This window comes from Papilio polytes, unplaced genomic scaffold (assembly GCF_000836215.1).
Source record: "Papilio polytes unplaced genomic scaffold, Ppol_1.0 DF823958.1, whole genome shotgun sequence".
NCBI classification, from domain to species: domain Eukaryota; kingdom Metazoa; phylum Arthropoda; class Insecta; order Lepidoptera; family Papilionidae; genus Papilio; species Papilio polytes.
The window spans coordinates 181,031-197,412 of record NW_013525246.1 but is presented as its reverse complement, the minus strand read 5'-3'; the positions used below and the strand labels follow the sequence as shown (position 1 = coordinate 197,412).

Below are 16,382 nucleotides of genomic sequence, written 5' to 3'. Positions count from 1 at the left end.
CAATATACAGGGATATGATTATAATAGCGATCGTTGTGTACAGTAGGTTCATTTTGTCGTAATTGGTAGTAAGTACAGCGATACCTGAAAAAATATCATATAAATATTATAATGCGAAAGTTACGATGGATGGATGTTTGTTAGCGTTTGTAGCCTAAACTGCTGAACGGATCTCCATAAAATTTGGCACAGGTTTAGAGCACAGTCTGGAAGAATACATAGGATATTTTTTATCCCGGGAATAGTTACGGTTCCCGTTGGATTCATTCATTTAGTTTTTTAATGTTTAATCGATCATTCTACAACGGTTCAACATATCTTATTGAAATTTGGCACAGATATAAAACAAAGTCTGGAGTACACATGGGATAAGCTTCATCCCCGAGGTGTCCGGTTCCCGAGGGATACGTAGCTTTTCGTTATTTATATAGTTCGTATGTTTTCTAATACCACGTGGACGAAGTCGCGGGCAACCGCTAGGATACCAATATTATAAATAGCTTTCATCCGCGACTCTGACCGAGAATTAAAAAAAAAATAATAGCAGCCTATGTGTTCTTCCAGATTATTCTCTACATCTATACCAAGTTTCATAGAAATTTATTCAGCCGTTTAGGCTACAAACTTTAACAAACATCCATTTGTTGTTTGTTGATTTGTAGCCTAAACTGCTGAACGGATTTCGATGAAAATAAGCAATTTTGTAGAAGATAGTCTGGAAGAACACGTATTCAATTTTGTTTTTTTTTTTAATAACAAGCGAACGGAAAGCTAGTCTTACATAAATAGTGTGTGTTTACGCTTTATTATATAAGTATAGATATTGAAGTGTATGTGCATGTTTCGGCAATGCGAACTCAGAGTAAGACATGTTTCCATACCGAGTAGGATCAGAGGCAGCACCAGGCAGAGGCAGGAGCCCGATAACAATGTGAAGTCTATCTTAGTCTGGAAGGCGAACAGTGTTAGAGACAACACTATTATGAATGTCGCACCCGCAGCAAACAATATCTGTAAACAAATTTGTTTTTTTATTAAATCTTACTAATATTATAAATGCGAAAGTTTAGATAGATGTATGGATGTTTGTTAGACTTTGTAGTATAAACACCTGAACGGATTTCGATGAATTTGGTATAGAAGTAGGGGATAATCTGGAAGAACACATAAGCTTCTCACTTTTTTTAAATTCCGCGCAGACGGAGCCGCGGGCGAAAGCTAGGCGTTCTATAAATGCGAAAGTTTAGATGGATGTTAACTAAACTGCTGAACGGATCTCGAAATGCATAGATGTAGAGGATAGAAAGAACATAATTTAATTTTGTTTTTTGACGGAGTCGTAAAGCTAGTTCTTTTAATTAAAAAAATACTAAGGGCCTGTCACTAAATTGTAAATTGTCTGATAATAATCCGACGTGTAAATGTGATGGAAATATCGGATTGTGATCTCTTATCTGACAGTGACGTCATTTTTATGCTATTTGAGCCTCTATCGGCCAGTGGACAGGCCCTAAGACAAACTGCTTTTCGAATAAAAATACCAATAAAAGTACAGTAGGAGCTGATTTATAAGATAACATAAAAACCAAATTGAGAACATTCTTTTTGAAGACTAACGTTTCAAATACATTATCGTATTAAAAAAATTAACTCTCATTTTATACATTTCGTTGTTTAGAATAATTTTAACGTGGGAATATAAATATTTTACACACATACCTGTTCGTATGAAAATCGTTGTAGTGCCAACGGTAAAATCATCGTGAAAGACAAGGTAAACAGCAAAAGGAATATGTAGTTGTAGGGCACTTTGCGTCTAGCGTCCGTAAAGCATAACAATGCTATGAACGTGAGGAAGTAGCAGCTAACAGATACGGCCCTGTGGACGTATCATCATGTCACTTACATTGTATAACTTAATATTCTACATCACAGAGCCTACCCTAAGTTAGGGGTGACTAGGGGTCAACCTTAATGGCCCGTAACATCGGGTAAACTATGTACGTATTGGAAACCCTGGTATATGGCTGGATTCGAACCAAAGACTGATTCGCAGATTTCGTCGGCCCTTACTGTCCACCAGCGCCTTAACTAACGCTGACTATTATCGCGGTTAATTTAGATATGACAGTGCGTCGGTGGCTCAGTGGTGTAAGCACTTGACCTGTAATCTACAAGTCTTGGGCTCGAATCCCGTTGTACTAATGTGATTTTCGAATTTTATATATACATAATTTACCCGACAATCTTATGATGAAGGAAACCATCGTGATGCCTGCACATATCGACGAAGAAATTCAAAGATATGTGTGAAGTTAACCCGCAGTGGGTCAGCGTGGTTGACTAAGGCCTAGTCACCCTAATTCACGGTAGGCTCCCTTGGTGGGTACATATAAGGAAGATGGTGATGATGACAATTATATGCATAGAATATAGACAAGGCATTTCTTTGATCGTATAGATCAAATTGTAATAGTAAATCCTACTAAATCATAAATACTAATGTTTAGATTCATGTTTGTTAGTTTGTAGCCTAAACTGCTGAAAGTATCTTGATGAAATTTGGCATAGATGTGAATAGTCTGGATGAATACATAGGATACTTTTGTCTTTTTTAATTTTATGTAGACGGAATCGCTGACGAAAGTGAGATGGTCTCTCATATCTGTAATTGCAAATACATCATCACCATCCTCCTTATCGTATTCCCGTAGGGTCGGCGCATCAGGTTTTGGTCCTCTCATACGTCATCTGTCATCACACCCTTTTTGATCGTCACCTTGCACGCAATCCATCCATCTCTTTCTACGACTACCTCTACAAAATTATTTTAATATACTCACAAGAAGAATATAGTATTTTGCTCAGCAAATAGTAAGTATTGATTCCATTGCATTAAACCATACGTAACAAGAGCGGTTATCACAAGCTGCATTAACACGATGCAGAACACCTGGAAATACAAACAGGTTATAAAAGCATATCCAGAAGTAATAATAGATTGTTTTTTTACTAACTTTTTTAAGATATTGATTTGTTACCTTTTTAATGAAAGCTTGTCGTAAAGATTTAATGGTGAAGATCAAGGTTGCGACCAATGCTTCTTGGTCGCTCGGATTTTCAATAATCTCGGGCAATGATATTATGGTGCTCTGCAATATAATAATATCTGTTATGTGAGGAGTATCGTGTGTATGAGAGTGGGCACAGGGATAAAACAATCGCATATCTGTTGTCCGATTGTCGATTGAATCGCAGCCTTCAACTGTTTAGTTGCACGATTAAAAATCGAGTAGTGCACCTCCATATAAGTTCATAGGAATCAAAGCGAGACTAAAGAGTTGTGCGATAGTTTTGTCAAAGGTGTGCGCGCTCTAAGGCAACCACTAAATATTGTGATTTAACTTTTAAGTTATTTTAGTTAAAGTTGTGATATTTGTATTGTTTACAAAAAACATTTCGTCAGAAACATCATAATTTACGAGTATCGGCGTAATGTGCAGTTTTTGAAGACTAGCGTTTGTGAAATATTAAAGAACTTGTTTTCGCCCGCGACTCAATCCGCGTGGAATGTAAAAAAAAAACAAAAGTAAGTAACCTTTGTGTTCTTTCAGACTATCCTCTACATCTGTACGAAATGTCATCGAAATTCGTTCTGCCGTTTAGGCGACAAACTCTAACAAACATCCATACATCTAAACTTTCGCATTTATAATATTAGTAAGATTGGACAGCGTCTGTGACGTGATGATTAAACATTGGGCTTGTAGGCGACCTATAGGTTTGGTCTCCGGTGTGTAAATCTTTAAATATTATAAATGCAAAAGTTTTCGTGGATGTATGTTAGTTTGTAACCGAAACTGCTGAACGGATCTGGACGAAATTTGGCATAAATCTAGAGAATAGTTTGTTTTTATTTAATTCCAAGCGGACGGAGTCGCGGGCTAAAGCTTTTAAATGAATTAATTCAACGCTTAACATCTGAAACCTGCGCATTTATGATAGAAGCTACCAAATATTTCTAACAAATACTGTGATAAAATTATCATAATTTTAAAGTTTCTAATGGGCCCCATTTGCCATAAAACCCATACACTCAGCGAAGTTCCCCACACACCGTGAACGAGGAAAACGAAACAAGATTCTTGAGAACAACCGGTTCGGAACGGTAATTGACGCGAGCAAATATTTTGCACATGTTACTTTATCTTAGTAGCCAATAGTAAATAATATGTATATTATCCGACTAATATTATAAATGCGAAAGTATAGATGGATGGATGATGGATGGATAAAACCACTGGGCCGTTTAAAAAAATCTTTTACCATTAAAGAGCTACTTTAACACAAATTCTGATTAACACAGGCTATATTTTTTACTATTTCTAATTTATCGTGGACGAAGTCGCGTGCAACAGCAAGTTAATAACAGTCAACATATAACGTTAACTCTTCACCAGAAAGCAATAATTTAAATCAAACTTTTCTTTCTAGCTATAGATGTTTTTTGTTTTAATTGCATTGTATTATTATTCACAAAAGTTTGTTTCTCTGTACTCATATTACACGCCCGAAGGGGTATTCATAGTTAATACTTTGTGTAAATTAACTAGCTGTTCCTCGTGACTTCGCCTGCGTGAAATTAAAAAATATGGTCGATATTACTCACAGATAAATTACCTTTCTAAAGGTGGAATTTTTTTTTAAATCGACCCTGTAGTTTTTGAGTTATTTCAATAAATACAAAAATACAAATCTTTCCTTTTTATATTAGTATTGATTATAATTAAGAAATAAATAACTTTACTATTTTCTGTTATTGGAAGGTGAGTCGGAGAATTCTGAGTAATCATTACGACTGTGATGAAATTTTAAAAACATGTGCAATTTGGTGCAACTAAAAATTTTGAGATAACTTTTATCTCATTATTGACGTCAATCAGTTCACGTATTTTGCGAGCGTATCGCTAATATTAGTAATATTATAAATGCGAAAGTTTAGATGGATGTTTGTTAGTTTGTAGCCTAAACAGCTGAACGGATCTCGTTGAAATTTGGCATAGATGTAGAGGATAGTCTGGAAGAACACATAGGCTACTGACTTTTGTTTTCAAATTCCACGCGGACGTAGTCGCGGGCTAAAGTATTACAATAAATATGTTAGGTATCCTGTAACTACAATTAGTGTTTATACAACTATTGGACTATAACACTATAGTTTCCAACTGATAACGGGTGTCGTGGTTTTCCGTTTCTCATAATATTAGTCACTATTTGTTTAATTATGCATTGCATTGAATTACAAAAACAACAAAAAATATAGCCTGTGTTACTGTCAGATATCGTAGCTTTTTAATAGTGAAAGAATTTTTGAAATAGACCCAGTAGTTTTTCATTTATCTCAAGAAATACAAATCATAATATTAGTATACAATCAGGCAGAATTTTGACGTCATTTATGTTACCGTTGTTTTTGTATTTAGAAAATCTTACCGTATTATTTGCTGTTTGTGGAGCAGCGTCAGGTTTTAGGTCCTGTTTAAATTCTGCATCATTCGAAGGCATGTAAGATCCAACCATGCCGTATGGTGGCGGTGGTTCGTTTTTGTTTTCAACATGTATCGTATATGGACCAGCGGTCGCCATTTTTCACCTAAAAAACAAGAAATCGTATTGAATGTTTTTGTTCTGGTGTACATTTATATCATTTTGAAGATTTCGTGTAATATTTAAGTATGTAAACAATTGTCTGCTATCGGTTATCAAGTTAATTGAAAACATTGTATAAAAAAATGTTAAAACACTGCATAAATGCATTCTAAATAATATAATGAAATGCGTACAATGATCTCAGGGCGCGCTGAGCTACGAGTATTTGCAAAAACTTTTGTTTTTTTATCAAACTCTGCTTACATTATGCTTTCACATTATTTTAAGCTAGACATCACAGGAAATGTCGAGTTCGATTAATTAAAATATAATAATAAAAATTTGCGAACAGATTTCGAAAAACATTAGTAATTAAATAAATCATAATGAATAATAGATAGTGTTAAAATAAACAAATAGTAATCTATATTTTAAAGTATCACAGTTCAATATGGTGAAAACTTATGAACGAAAGCTGGGACTAAAAAAAGAAATGCGTATGTTGCAAATTCGCTTACTTACGTATTTATATTCCAGTTGCACTTTAATGATTTCCAAGCTTTTAAGCTTAAGCACAAATTAAACAAATAAATAGCACTTTGTTATAAACAATATTCGAAACCGGCTACAAATTGCTAAACTTGGCAAAATCGGCCGGCGAGCTGGCCGAGAGTGAATGAACGAGCGACGAAGCAACAAGCTGTGCCGGCGACAGAACGGCGGCATCCGATATATCTATCTCTATCACACATCAAAATTATGTGGGCGAAATCTGTCAATACAAGGATTCTTAAAGGTCGCGCATGCACCAATAATGATTTATACAAATTTCGTTTTATAGCCGATTTTTTAATATACGAGAATACATTTTATGTAAAAAATCATTCGCTTACCTTTTGCCTGGCAACTATTTATGATAAGTTCTGGGAAGAACCGTAACCTATCACCTACCAGCTGCAGTATCGATCGACGCACTTTGCTTCGGGTGGCTATTCTATATTTAGCTAGGCTAGCGCTTGCGTTGTAAATCTCCTGGTAACGATTTTATGATTTGAATTTACAGCTAAATGTCTACTTGAATTCGTCTCTGATTACCTCGGTATCTATCATTCGTGTATATACCAAGAATTAATTACTAACAAGCGATAATCGGTTCACTTTGGTCAATAGATCATGTAAATAATCACTTTCTTTAGAATATTTTCACTTATATGTTGTTGAATCTCCAACATTAGGCATAAAGGCTGATGATGTTAAAAATGCATTCAAACTTTTTAGATACAATAAATTTTAGAAATGGAAAAAAAAGTTATGGCGCTTGAGATTCTAATTCGGCTTTTTCACTATTAAAAAAAATCGTTCTCACGTCTACTGTGTTTTGTGCACGAATCATTATATCAATATTTTAAACGTAATATTCTTAAGAGCCGGAGCCTTTAAACTATAACACTACTGTTTAGTCTCTTTTTGATTGCTTTGAGGTTATGGACGTGCGATAGTTTAGTCAAAGGTGTTCGCCTGCTCTAATAATGATGGAAGTATTTATTAGTATTGTTGCTAACCATACGTGAGACCAAGTAAATATAAATAAATACATTTAAGACTTTATCACAGGTTTAATTAAATATGAACAAACTATGAATACATAACATTGTCAGTACATCGTATAATTAAATAGCTTATTATATATCTCTCTCGCTCTATTATATGGAGGAGAGAAAGAGAGGCTTGATATAAAACAAAAAGTGCTTGATTTGACTAACGAGCAGTGAAAAAATGTGTAGTACTAGTAATCCCAATATAAAACAAAAAGTTTGTAGAAATGTCTTTTAATTTAATATTATAATCTCACTGATCTTATTAACGTTATAAATGCAAACTTTGGCATTGGATGGATGGGTGTTTGATGGAACAAAGTTCGCTAAAAGGCAAACACATAAGAAGAAATAAAGTTTTTAAATTCGTATTTGACTTGACAGTATCTATATCTATACAAATAATAAAATTGGAGTGTCTGTTTGTAAAACCGAATTAAAAAAAAAATGTCTGCGTCTGTCTGTCCTCAAGCCGCGTTATTTTCGGTTAATCACCAAAACGGCTGAGCTGAATTCGACGAGACTTTCACTGAAAGGTTGCTGACATAGACGGGCATATTACGAGTATAGGCTAAATTTTTTAAATTCCGCGCTGTCAAAATGGCGTAAAGGGTGGTCCAAATTTGCGCTAACAAAGTTTGCGGGCGACAGCTCGTCTTTTTGTTTTAGATTGAAACTAAACATATAATTATTTAGACGATCCTATAATTGTCAGAATGAATAGGAATATATTAACAATGTCCAAATAAAGGTTAAGAGCTGCGAAGATATATTCCTCAGGGGATAGGCTGTATTTATGTTTCCCTCCCATCATAAGTTGCGTGTCATAGACAAGATAGAGTGAGAACAGCAGTGCCCCCGCGGATGCGTAAACCAGCGTCAGTATGTTGTTTCTCGGCAGGAAGATTGCAATCAGTCCTGAAAATTAAGAAGAAATACTAAGAGCGCACACCTGAAACTATCGCACAACTGTTTAGTCACGCTTTGATTACTATGAGTTAATATGGCGCATACTATTCGATTTTTAGTTGTGTAATTTAAAGGTTGGATTAGCTGCGAAACAATCGACAATCGCACCACAGTTGTGCGAATGTTTAATCAAAGGTGTGTGCCCGCTCTAACTGAGAACCGACCCAGAAATATTTGTTAAAAACCGGGAAACGGAAGACTCAGTGCTTCGAAAGGTCTAATTTCTTACAATCCACTTCAATTGTAGATAATAATCTAAATAAACATTTATTTCAGTGCTGTAACGTAAAGTAGACGAAGAATGAAGAAATTATGCATAGATTGTGTGAACGATATGCATTAGGAAAGTAAGATTTGACGGCTGATAGAGATGTATTAGTACAATCAGGGAAACTAGCGGTGTACCATCTCTAACGCTACAATCTTTAGAACATTTTAAACAATCATAACAATGCAACTTGTAAATGTGTGTGCACGAATAAAGTCAGGGGTAATAAGTTAGGGATACCACTCACTGTTATAGTTGTGGTTATTTGTCAGAGGCGGAGTTTGTCTCGTTGCTATGAACAAGGCAATATTTTTTTAAGTTGAACACCGCGGTTGTCCGCGACTGTACATACTGCGCCGACTAGGTAGGAAGAATAATAATGTCATACCGAAGAGAAGCAGCACCATAGAAGCTGCGACCAGAGCACCACCCATCATAGTGAAGTCCCACTTTGTCTGGAAGGCGAATAATGTGAGCGCCAAACAAACGCCCGCGGTGATACCGACTGCCATCATCACCTGGAAATTGTAAACGGTGACACAGTACCCTGCTCCTTAATACACAAAAGAGGGGACATACAGAAAAAGGATATTATCTCTTCCTCTACATCCACTTTTTGAACACTTGACTTGTAATCTACAGGTCTTGGGTTAGAATCCCGCCATGTACCAATGTGATTTTCGATTTTTCATATGTACATAATTTACCCGACGTTCTTACGGTGAAGGAAAACATCGTGATGCAACCTGCACATATCGGCGAAGAAATTCAAAGATATGTGTGAAGTGAACCAACCCGCACTTGGCCAGCGTGGTTGACTATGGCCTAGTCACCCCATATTAGGGTAGGCTCCGAGCCCCTCGGTGGGGACGTATAGTGAGCTAGTGATGATGATGATGATGATACATCCACTTCCCTGTTAAATCCTGTCTTATAAGGATTTGGATGCTAAGATTAGAATTGGTCTCCAGCACATCGACTAGTCAGATGAATCGCGAAACCACTTTCATTTGACCCCTGTCTTCTGTGTAGTGTGTTTTTCTTGCATCACCCATTACAATGGATTTAATTCACGGTTCAAAATTTACAATTTAACTCTTGTATTCATGTTTTTACTTCGGAAAACCAGGATTACCTAAATAATCATTTATAATTCGTGTTTGAGGTGTAACGTATACAGCGGTAATACAAATATTACTGTATACATTTATTACGAGATTTACTCATGGTTTGATATTTAACAAAAACTAATTTACTAACTTCAGAGACGCTGTAAATGCTGGTGACGACGCCCAGCATGAAGCTCTGCGCCAACGTGAACACAAACAAGAAGATGAAGTTTGTGGGCGCAGTCCGCCTCACGTCCGGACAGCACGACATGACTATTATACACACGAACACAACCGCTATGGCGACCCATCTGTAACAACACATTAATTTAAATACATACTTCTATACTATTATAATGAAGCGTAAACACACACTTCTTTGTTGCCTAAGATGTCAGCAATTACAGCATATTTTTGAATAATTCTTCGTTTAATAAAAAGCCCTACACTTACGTCACGCTTTAGGCTATATATTTTCACGTTAATAAACTTAGGGGGTAAACATTTCGGATAAAAATCCTAATGTGAAAGAGACCATAAGTTGCTACCAACATCAAGGAAGGAAGACTGTCAAGGTTAGTCATGTCATGTAATATTGACATTTGCTATTGATAATTTGACAAATGCAAACAATAAAATAAAGTTTTCACAATTTCATGCGGATGAAGCAGCACGGGAACAGCTAGTATAATATAAATGTATGCATCGGTGGTACAAAGTTGAAGCAATTGAAGCGTAAACTACAGTTAACGGCACATTTTAAATACAAGCCCATACATACGAAAAAAACGCGCCATTTCCACTGTCGTGGGCGGTCCCCCCTCTCGCATATAACACGGCTGGTACTAGGTTCTGGGTTCGGTTCGTTATAAACGTACCGAAAATACCTGATCATACATGTCAGGGGTACAAGAGAGCGGCATGGGGCCGCCCATTCAAAAAAAAGAAATTAGGTGATCGATTATTTGTTTGCTATAAAGAATGTCCTAAAAGTAACTTTTGCTCGCGATGTCGTGAAAATCTTTGTGAAAAAGAAATTAGCAAGTATCTTATACGCTATTCCACACAGCATTATGTTTCTGTGCCAATCATTTAGATCCATTTAGCCGTTCCGAGTTACCTCCAAACGTTCGTTCATGCATTTGTAACATTTCCTAAAATAATAAGTCAACTTGTTTTTAAAAAAAACTTACAATAAATAATTGTGTTGCGATACCCAGCGCTTTGTAGGTTCGTGGAAGAGGAATAACGCTATGAAGCCCATCGTAATCAACAACTGGCACATAAGGATAGAGTACACCTGAAATAAATCAGAGCCGATTTTAGCATTACCAGCACCTTTGACAGTTGCCTCACCTTGCCCTACCCAAACGCCAGTACTGATAACAATGCATTACGACGTTTATCTGGAGGGGAGAAGGTTTTTTTTTATTGTTTTTTTTACACACGTGGAATTTTACAACACAGTCGGATAAAAATTATTAAACAAATTCACAATAGTTATCACAAGGCCTAGGCAGCAGACTTCCGTAGCGATTGGATGCTTTGGGTGTACCTTTGCCCAGGCAGCAGTTACCTGTTAAAAAAAACTCCTCCTCCTCTATGTCATCGTCTGTAGACTCCTATGCATTGTTATCAGTACCGGCGATTATGTAGGGCAAGGTTGACGGTTAAGGAAGGGCAGGCCGATCATTAACGGCACACATAATAGGTCTCTCTAATTTTACAATTTTTTCCTTTATCCAGAGGGGGGCTATTGCCTTTCCTTTTCACCTTGGTCACCGGCCAAGTAATTGTGTGTATTCACTGCGACAATATTAAAATTGTTACGTTCTTCGGACTTCGGGGGCAATCAGACGGTTGAAAATGTATGTAATTATAATATTTTCATAATGTAATAGGTAATAGGAAACTATGATTGTAATTTAGGGCAATAAAGCCATAGTCAACGAAGGTGGTCCAGTGCGAGTTGACACACTTTGAATTTCTTCACAGATATGTGCAGTTTACTGTTCAATATATCATTATAGTTAGAAAGTACCTTTCGTATAAAACCTCTTCGTATGCTCTGTTCTGTGAAGTCGAACCCCTGCACGTGGCCATCTTCTCCGAAGCTCTGTGGAGGAACATACCCCGTAGGCTAAAATAAGAAATATCAACGTCTAATTGTGGTCTCTGGCGTAGTTTGTCTAAATCGTTGTTATTTTGTTCATATTGAAGCATATTTTGTTATTAAACAACGCTGGCTATATTTTTTGTAAAGAAATTACTAGATTAGTAAACAATGTTTATTGTTGTCTGTTAAATAGGTTTTGAGCTCGTGCTAGGATATGATTCACGACAATAATAGGATGTAGGGTTTTGTACCTACGACCGGAAGATCAAAACAGCATATTCTTAACATCCGGGTTTTTTTCTTGTCTGTATTCAAATGTTTAATGTAATTAGTCAAAACAACAACTATTGACCTATAGTCCATAAAGTTGGTAATAAGGGGATATGGGTAAGGGAGTGAATTCAGACATGAAGGTTGATGGAGATGTATTCAAAGTAATATTGTGCCGACCTTCTATAAGCACAAGGGCAGGTAGAATTTGCAAATGTAGATATCAAGTGTTTTTTTAGAGATTATAAAAAGAAATAAAACAACATTTTTCACTAGTTATCACAAAATATTTTAAGTACATTAGCCGTAAAACAATACAATATCAATTATTAATTATGGTTGAGTCATAGAACTGTCGAAAGATTTACTAAAACAGATTAAAAAATATGAAACTTTAATTAGGATACTGGTTAGCGAAAATGTGTATAAATCATTTGTAAGCATTAAACCTTTGTAAATGTCATTTTTTATTAGAAATAAATTTCAACTTACCTGAGACATATTTTACTCAATACCACGTTATCACTGATACGAATTCACTAGTAAACTGATAACGTAAGCGAAGTCCAATAATGGTTTCGATAAATACGTAGTTTTTAACAGTATGACGCGACCTTATGACTAAGGTAATCATTTTAGATAGATATCGATTGAGAATATATTAGTAACTGTTATTGGCGACTTCGACTGCTAGAAATTAAAAAATACTAAAAATTATAGTCTACGTTACTCACTAATAACGTAGGTTTTTAATGGTGAAAGAATTTTTTAAATCGTCCCAGTAGTTTTTGAGTTATTTCAATATATAGGAAAATACAAATCTTAAATCCAATTTATTTACTACACCAACTGTACGATTACCTTGACGATTTGCAGACTAAACGGTGCTCGGGAGAAATCGTTTGTTGACACAATACGGTTATGTCGCTGTATTGCGTTGCTTGCAAAGCAATAACTACAGTCGAATTAACGGTAGGGCATTTAACTTTGTTTTTCTTGTCAGGGCAATACCCACAATGCCACCCCCTATCTAAGGCTATGCGTCTTTGTAGAGATTAGTGGGCACTATTGAGGGTATCAACTGCAGTGGCACTTGAAAGACTGCAAATTACGGTCAGTCCCAACTAAAGGGTCGATTTGTTCAGTCAAAATTGTGTGTAAGCAGAATTTTGTCAGTTTAACTGTTCAGTTAGAGTTACGAAGTTAGTTGCCAGTAAATCTGCTCATTTAGAAGTATGTAGCGGCCTTTGAAGATGCAAAGATATTCTATTTGTAAATAAAACACATTCCAACATTAAGGCGCTGTTTTCGCAAATAGCGCATCCTTGGAAGCATAGAACAGGATTTCTACAAAGATTTGATTCGTGATATTTTAGTATGTGTAACTTCAGTCCTTTAACTAAAGTCTCGTAGAACAGAATCAAGATTGAACAAACTTTTCTCGATAGATTAATTTTTTGAAAATGTACCTAATTCTATAAAAATCACCATATATCTAAAACTACAACGAAAGTAAAAACTCGAAGTGGTTTATTTGATACACGAGTACTTTATCATCCGTTAACCCGAAGCTTTTTGCAATACGTTATTTAGTTATGTCAAGTCAAAAGTTCTAAGACTCATTTTAGGTTATATTATTCTTAAATTATAGGTTATAAAATGAAACAACATTCAAATGTCCATCTATCACAGAATTTATTCAAGAAAAATAACATTATCGATGCCCCGGGGGACAAATTATTAATTCATACATCCTTATATTAATATTCTAAGTTAAACATTACACACAAAGCAATTTAGAAATCTGAAAATTTTATTTTTTAAATGTGATACGCTTTTTGCTTTGGAATGTTAAAGGCATAGACAAACATGGCATCATTGTACACTGACATTTGTTTTTTTTGCAAAGATTAAGCAAGCTATAGTCCGACAAACATATCTGGCGCGGTGAGTTGTTCTGAAGTTAGTTGCGACAAAATACAAAACAAAGGCATAAAATTAACAAGCAAAGAAAACTTGATAAGACAGCCACCATACAATGGTGATACGTTTTTGACATTAGCAGGAGAGCCTCTAAAAGGTCTCCAAAAGAATATTTACACGTATGAATAAACTTTGGATTGATGATAAATAAACTACGGATTGATGATGAATAGACTTTGTATTGATGATGAATAAATTATGGATTGATGATGAATAAGAAGTGGTTGATGATGAATAAACTTTGTATTGACGATGAATATACTATGGATTGATGATGTATAAACTCTGTATTGGTGATGAATACACTTATACTGATGATGAATAAACTTTGGATGGATGATGTGAGGATTTATTTGTTTATATAAAGATATAAATACAATAGGAGACATTATTATAGATTCTTAATATCATTTTAAGTGTTACGTTTCAACAAATAATACAAACAATGTAGTAAATTTACTGGGAGCAATATTTATTCATAGATTTAATTACATACAGTGATAGATCGAGCAAATTTTAATCTTTAACACATAACAATAAGATTTATAATAGATATAAAAAAAAATCATCTACATTTTTAAATAGACATATATTCACTTTATTTATATGCAAAACTAAGTATAAATTTCTAACATATAAGTTATTTAAGGGTGGATTCAGATTTCTAATACATTATTATTGTCGTATATTATCCATTTATTAATATTTTTAATATCTTATATTTATGTACAGTAGAACCTCGATAAGTTAAAGTGCAAGGGAAACACAAAATATTTTAAGTTATAGAGGTTTTTTTTTTATAACACAAGGTGGCAAACGAGCAAGCGGCCACCTGAAACCGCCAAAATGGCGAAGCGACCGCTGCCCATAGACATCCGCAATTGTAGATGCGTTGCCTACCCTTATACGACGGAGGAGGAGACGTACATAAAGAGGATATTTCCCCTTCCTATGCATTTCCTCAACCGTCAAATCCACTTCCGCTTACCATCCTCTCCTTAAAAGAAAAGGGTGGTAAAGAGAAAGGGACTTAAATTAGGCCTCTGACACCACACTCATCAGACGAAACACGGAATTGCTTCCATTTCACGCCTGTCTTCTGTGTGGTCGTGGTATGACACCGGGCGTGCCGGCCCTGCAGTGCCCTGGTTTTACTATCAAGGGTCTATGTTGTAGAGGTTTTGGGCTCTGGTGGGAAGGGGACATATTTTTAAGTTACCGAGGTTTGAGTTATCGAGGTTCTACTGTAATTAGTTTTTAAGTAGTTACGTTGACTAGCGCTATGTGATGTTATGAAATATATTATTAAATATATTAAAATGCCCCCAGTATATACCACAAATAAAATACTGCAATACCACGATATTTATAGTGGAGATATAGATTATAAATTAAAAAAGCTACTCTTTGATAGTCTGCATGTTGACTGGTAACTTTGCATCTGGAAAAAGAAAAAAACTATATATTTAGTTTGGTTGATGTTTTTCTAATTTTGTTTTTCCGACTTATATAATAAAGCGTAAACACACTACTTTGTTACTTTGCTTACTTACTAATATTAGCAATCATAGTATATTTTTGAATAATACCTTTTTTTGAAAAGCCCTACACTTCGTCACGCTTTAGGCTATATATTTTCACGCTATTAAACTTAGGGAGTAAATAAATTGGAAAAAACTTACACGGGAGAGAGAAAAAAACTACAATGGTTACTTACAAACAATTCCAATAGTAAATGCTTTCATTTTTATTTGTGTATTTGAATTTTGATAATAACAATTGTAATAAACAAGGTAAACAACCAAATACAGTTTTTGTAATATGCAAGCTGTTCCCGTGGGGCTTCATCCGTATGGAATTACGAAAACTTTATTTTATTATTTACATTTGTCAAATTCTCAATTGCAAATGTCAAAAATACCGTTACCATACCTTGCTTCCTTAATGTTGGCAGCTTGTAGTTTTTGTCCCTTTCCCGCGTGGAGGTTTCTTTGAATTTTATTACCCCTTAAGTTTAATAGCGTAAAATATGATACCGGTATACAGCCTAAACCGTATCGTAAGTGTAGGGCTTAAAGAAAGAATTATTGAAAAATATGCTGCGATTTCTGACATCCTACGTCACCAAGTAGTGTGTTGTACGTTTCATCACAGGAGAAATAAAGAAATGGAAGGGTCTGTCCCACAAAATTGTAAATTATCTGATAACAACCTAACGTGTAAAATACGTGAAATATCGTACTGTTCCCTTATGTCAGTGACGTCTAAGCTATCTGAGCATCTATCAGCCAGTGGTGGGACAGGTTGGTGTTTTTTTTATAATATAAGGTGGCTAACGAGCAAGCGGTCACCTGATCCACCGAAATGGAAAGCGACCGCTGCCCATAAACATCCGCCATTGCAGATGCGCTGCCAACCCTTGA

The 16,382-nt window shown here is 35.4% G+C and overlaps 2 protein-coding genes across 3 annotated transcripts; both read right to left on the bottom strand.

Annotated features, from left to right (window-relative positions):
* Positions 1–4: 4 nt before the first annotated feature.
* On the bottom strand, positions 5–6,616 carry LOC106101665 (protein lifeguard 2-like; the record flags this gene model as incomplete). The annotated part of the gene is made up of 7 exons (XM_013280973.1): positions 6,543–6,616; positions 5,494–5,653; positions 3,042–3,152; positions 2,844–2,953; positions 1,720–1,879; positions 882–1,011; positions 5–84 (listed from the first exon to the last, which is right to left on the bottom strand). Coding segments are annotated over exons 2-7 (744 nt in total), but the record flags the coding sequence as incomplete, so codon positions are not given.
* Positions 6,617–7,929: 1,313 nt separating this feature from the next.
* On the bottom strand, positions 7,930–12,554 carry LOC106101719 (protein lifeguard 1-like). 2 transcript variants are annotated; one of them, XM_013281036.1, is made up of 6 exons: positions 12,469–12,554; positions 11,632–11,730; positions 10,784–10,890; positions 9,742–9,901; positions 8,870–8,999; positions 7,930–8,162 (listed from the first exon to the last, which is right to left on the bottom strand). In XM_013281036.1, the coding sequence occupies exons 1-6, from the start codon at positions 12,475–12,477 to the stop codon at positions 7,933–7,935; spliced, it is 735 nt and encodes a 244-aa protein (XP_013136490.1). In that variant the 5' UTR covers positions 12,478–12,554; the 3' UTR covers positions 7,930–7,932. The 2 variants fall into 2 exon arrangements, with proteins under 2 accessions (XP_013136490.1, XP_013136492.1); XM_013281038.1 differs by having other exon boundaries at positions 11,632–11,706; positions 12,469–12,526.
* Between the last annotated feature and the right edge of the window lie 3,828 nt (positions 12,555–16,382).

What these genes read in the sequence shown, in the direction of transcription:
- LOC106101719 (XM_013281036.1), bottom strand. An exon ending in TCGCAACACAATTATTTATT is followed by an intron (nt 9,902 to 10,783) that starts GTAAGTTTTTTT and finishes GTGTTGTTACAG; the next exon opens with ATGGGTCGCCATAGCGGTTG. An exon ending in GCATTTACAGCGTCTCTGAA is followed by an intron (nt 9,000 to 9,741) that starts GTTAGTAAATTA and finishes TACAATTTCCAG; the next exon opens with GTGATGATGGCAGTCGGTAT.